General features: G+C 54.4%; 1 protein-coding gene across 1 annotated transcript; it reads right to left on the reverse strand.

Annotated features, from left to right (window-relative positions):
- Positions 1 to 576: 576 nt before the first annotated feature.
- On the reverse strand, positions 577 to 891 carry LOC147529093 (feather keratin-like). The gene has a single exon (XM_086609616.1). The coding sequence runs from the start codon at positions 889 to 891 to the stop codon at positions 577 to 579; it is 315 nt and encodes a 104-aa protein (XP_086465742.1).
- Positions 892 to 4,329: the final 3,438 nt, after the last annotated feature.

Consider the following 4,329-nt stretch of genomic DNA (forward strand, 5'->3'; position numbering starts at 1 on the left):
TTCCTAAGAGAGGTTTTATAGTCCCTTTTTGACCCAGTGTGATGGGTGCAAGCCCTGGCTTTGTAGTTGATGAGGTTGAGAGAGCCTTGGGAAAAGAAAGGAAGAGGAGGCGTCACACGCTGGAATGCAGGATAACTTTATTGAGGCAAAAGAGTGAATAGGCAGGAGCGTCAGGTGGAAGGGATCCGATTTGAGGTGCGAGTAAGGCGGCCATCAGCTGAGGTCCCTTCTGTGAACTAGATCTTGTCAGAGCACCGACGCCTTCCTTCCTGGGAGTGAGAGTGGCACCCTGGATGTCCCTGGAGGTCTTTGTCTCTTGAGACGGCGTTTGCAGCAGGGAGTAGTGGACATAGCAGAAGGGTTGATGCAAAAGAGGAAGCGGGAGAAGAAGAGGAGGTACATGGGCCATGTTTGCAAGCATCCTGGGCTGGCCCCTTTCCTGCTTGCTGTGATCTGTGAGAGCAGAAGCTGTGGACGGTGAGCCCATGTTATAGCAATGGCTGGAGGTGCATTTTTAATCCATGCTGTAGCTACCAGGGTGTGGGTGGTTGGTATGAGGGGTGGTGTCAGGGGCTCTTAGCAGGGGTAGCAGCCCCATCTGCCCCCGTAGCAGCCCAGGCCTCCTAAGCCATAGCCATAGCCATAGCCAAAGCCACCAGAGGAGATGGGCACTCCCTGGGCGCTGAGGACGTTGCCCACGGCAGCGGATGAGGAGGATCCGACGGCGGTGCTCTGGGGGAAGGAGCTGAGGATGGGTCCTGGCAGGGTGACCAGCACGGCGGGAGGCTGGATGACGACGCGGGAGTCCTCGCACTGCCTGACACAGGGCTCGTTGCAGCTGTTAGCCAGCGGGGTGGGTCCGCAGGGGCGGCAGATATCGTTGCAGGCCATGGCCGTGGTGTGGAGGGGCCCTGGAAGAGAGGGTGCTGAGGAAGCGGAGGGACGTGGAGGTGCGAGGGGTGGTGATGCAGGAGGGCAAGGGAGTGAGGAGGCTGGTGTGGGGCTGTGGGGAGCGTGATGGTGGGGGGGTGTCAGGGCTGCCGAGCATGACGGCAGAGTGTGGTAGAAGAGATAGGGCAGGTGGGGCAGAAGAAGAAGGGGAAGGGGGTTCAGGCTCACCTTGCTGACGGCGGAGGAGAAGGCGTCAGGAGAAGTGTGTGAGGGAGAGAGGCGCTGGGCCGGCTTTTATGCCGGTCTCCGAGCGCCCGAGGGCACGAGACAGCCTTTGCTCATGATGGCGTTCTGCAGCAAGCTGCTGTCCCATGCCACAGCTATGCAAGTCATGAGGTGGGGGGTGTTTTCCTTCCCGCTACGCTCCCTTTTCATGTCCTGCTCTTGAAGACTTGTCCTTCTGACCCTGGTGGCAGCTATTAAGTGGGAGTAGGGATTTGGGAAGATTTGCATGGATGATGCGTGTCTGGGCATTCGGGAGACGTGTCCAAAGTGTCTGAGAGATGGGGTGTCATCAGTGAGGTCAACCAGCAATAGCCATGTGGTGTGGTTTGCGGGTGTGTTGTGAAGAGGAACTCCATTTCCTGGCAGTCGTGGAAGGCTGGTTCTGGGCTTTGGAGGTGTGCCGGGTGTGTGGAGCTGCCCCTTCCATCGCATTTGGTCCCTCTGTGCCTTGTTCCAAGATCACTAAGCCTGTCTTTGGCCTTGCATGTCATGTTGGGTGTTCCTGGTGTCTTGGTGCCCCTCTGTTTTTTTTACTCAGAGTGTGGTGAGTCACTCGAACACGTTGCCCAGAGATGCTGTGGCTGCCCCATCCCTGGAAGTGTTTAAGGCCAAGTTGGATGGGTCTTTGAGCAACCTGGTGTAATGGCAGGTTTTCCTTGCCCATGGCAGGGGGGGTTGGAATTAGATGATCTTTGAGGTCCCTTCCAACTCTAACCATTCTATGATTCTATGACCCAGTGGAAAGGGGGCTGCCTCTTTCGACTTGTGCCATCTCAGGGCTGTCCCTGAGGTTGAAAGTGCAGGCAGGCAGAGGAGGGTTGCTGGCGAGAGAAGAATGTTGTCCTGGCAGCCCTAGTTGAGAGCTCGCAAAACTTGGCACGTGGGGAGTCTGGCCTGCTCTCCGAAGGGTTGTGTTGGCTCCTCCGTACCACTCCTCTTAGGTGGAGCCAACACATTTGCAGCCTGGTCTCTGGTACGATGTGTCCAAAGAAGAGCAACGAAGCTGGTGAAGGACCTAGAGAACAAGAATTATGAAGAGTATTGATGGTAGTGGTGGTATTGACTTTATGGAAGAAGACGGCTGAGAGGGGACCTTATCACTCTCTACATCCACCTGAAAGGAGCTGGTAAAGAGGTGGGTGTCAGTCTGTTCTCCCAAGTAACAGATGATAGGAGAAGAGGAAACAGCCTCAAGTCTGGCAAGGAGAAGTTTCGGTTGTATATTATGCAAAATTTCATCGCCAAAAGCGTTGTGAATCACTGGCAGAGGCTGCCAGGGAAGTGGTTTGGTCACCATCCTGGGAGGTATTTAAAAGGCCTTTAGACGTGTTGCTTGGGGACATGGTTTAGTGTTGGACTTGGAAGTGTTGGGTTAATGGTTGGACTTGAGGATCTTAAGGGTCTTTTCCAACCTCAATGACTCGCAATGCTTGTATATGATAGAATCATAGAATGTTTTGGGTTAGAAGGAACATTCGAGATGATCTAGTTCCAGCCTCCTGCCATGGGCAAGGACACTTTCCACTAGGTCAGGTTGCTCAAAGCCTCCTCCAGCCTGGCCTCAAACACTTCCAGGGATAGCGCATCCATAACTTTTGTGGGGAACCTGTTCCTGTGGTTCACCATCTTCATTGTAAAAAATTTTTCCTCATACCTAACCTAAATCTCCCGTCTTTCAGTTTCAAGCCATTGCCCCTTGTCCTGTCACTACAGGACCTTGTGAAACATCCCTCTCCAGTTCCTTGGAGGCCCCCTTTAGTTACTGGAAGGCTGCTAGAAGGTGTCCCCAGAGACTTCTGTTCTCCAGGCTGAACAACCCCAACTCTCAGCCTGTCTTCATAGGGGAGGTGCTCCATCCCTCTCATCATCTTTGTATGCCTCCTCTGGACCCACTCCAACAGCTCCATGTCCTTCTGGTACTGGGTACCCCAGAGCTGAACTCAATACTCCACATGGGGTTTCACGAGAGCAGAGTAGAGTAGAGGGGCAGCATCACCTGCCTTGGCTTTGTGGGCTGCCAGCGCATATTGGTGACTCCTGTTGAGCTTCTCATCAACCAACACCCCCAAGTCCTTCTCCTCAGGGCTGCTCTCAATCCATTTCCCACCCAACCTGTACTTGTGCTTGGGATTGCCCCGACCCATACAGGGCAGGCAGCAAGGGCAGGTGAGTTTCTGGAGAGCCCGTGAGTGTGTCAAGAGGCAGAGGAGGAGTGGGAGTGGAAAGCAGGGGAGGCTGGTGAGCCAGGGCCTTTGGGGTCGTTCCTTGGGAGAGTGCTGAGGCCACTTCTGTGCACAGTGTCTGATGGTGAGAAGGAGCATGTGGAGACTGCAGAGGGCAATTGGATGTGAACATGCTTCACGGGGCTGCAGAGCTGAGGCCCTGCTGGTGGTGGATGCGTGCGGAAGGGTTGATGGATGTCAAGGCCTGCCCCATTTCAGCCAAGGTGAGTGTTCTGCAGGCTGTTTGTCAGGTGAGCAGTGCTTGTTGCTGAGGAAGATGAAGGGAGGTAGGAAGGAGTGCTTTGGGACTGGGTGTATGCAAGTCCACGGGGCCTGAGAGGTTGCACTCAGAAACATCATGGGAGCAGGCTGACGTGCCTGGGAGGCAACTCTCCTTTAGCTTGGAAAGGTCATGGGGCCTGGGAGCAGTTCCTGAAGACAGGAAGAGAGATCCTACCCATCGTATCTTGCCGGGAATCAAGATGGAGAATTTGGGAAAGTAGAGGCTGGTGAGCCTGACCTCATTTGCAGGGAAGGTGATGGAGGCAGTCTTCCTGGAAAGCACTGCCAAACCCAGAAGCCAAGAAGGTGATGGGGAGTGTTCAGCGTGGATTTACGAAGGGAAACTCATGCTTGACGGAGTTCCACGTCTCGCACATTAAAGCAACTGGGTGTTGGATGAGCGGAGCTGCGTGGCTGTTGTTGAGCTGTACTTGAAGGAAGCTTTTGTCGCTGTCTCCCATTAAATGCGCCAGGAGAAGATGAGAAAGTGTGGGATGTGTAAGTGGACAGTGAGGTGGACCATCAAGTGTCTGAAGGGCTGGGCCCAGAGGTTTGTGATCAGTAGCAGGACCAGAATCCACGGTCCCAAGTGCAAAGAGATGGAATTCCATGGGCAAAGGCAGCAAACGTTTTTCCGTGTGAAGGTGGT

The sequence above is a fragment of the Tauraco erythrolophus genome, chromosome 3 (assembly GCF_009769465.1).
Source record: "Tauraco erythrolophus isolate bTauEry1 chromosome 3, bTauEry1.pri, whole genome shotgun sequence".
Lineage (NCBI taxonomy): Eukaryota > Metazoa > Chordata > Aves > Musophagiformes > Musophagidae > Tauraco > Tauraco erythrolophus.

Coding starts and splice junctions, on each gene's coding strand:
- LOC147529093 (XM_086609616.1), bottom strand. CDS start 891: ATGGCCTGCAACGATATCTGCCGCCCCTGCGGACCCACCCCGCTGGCT.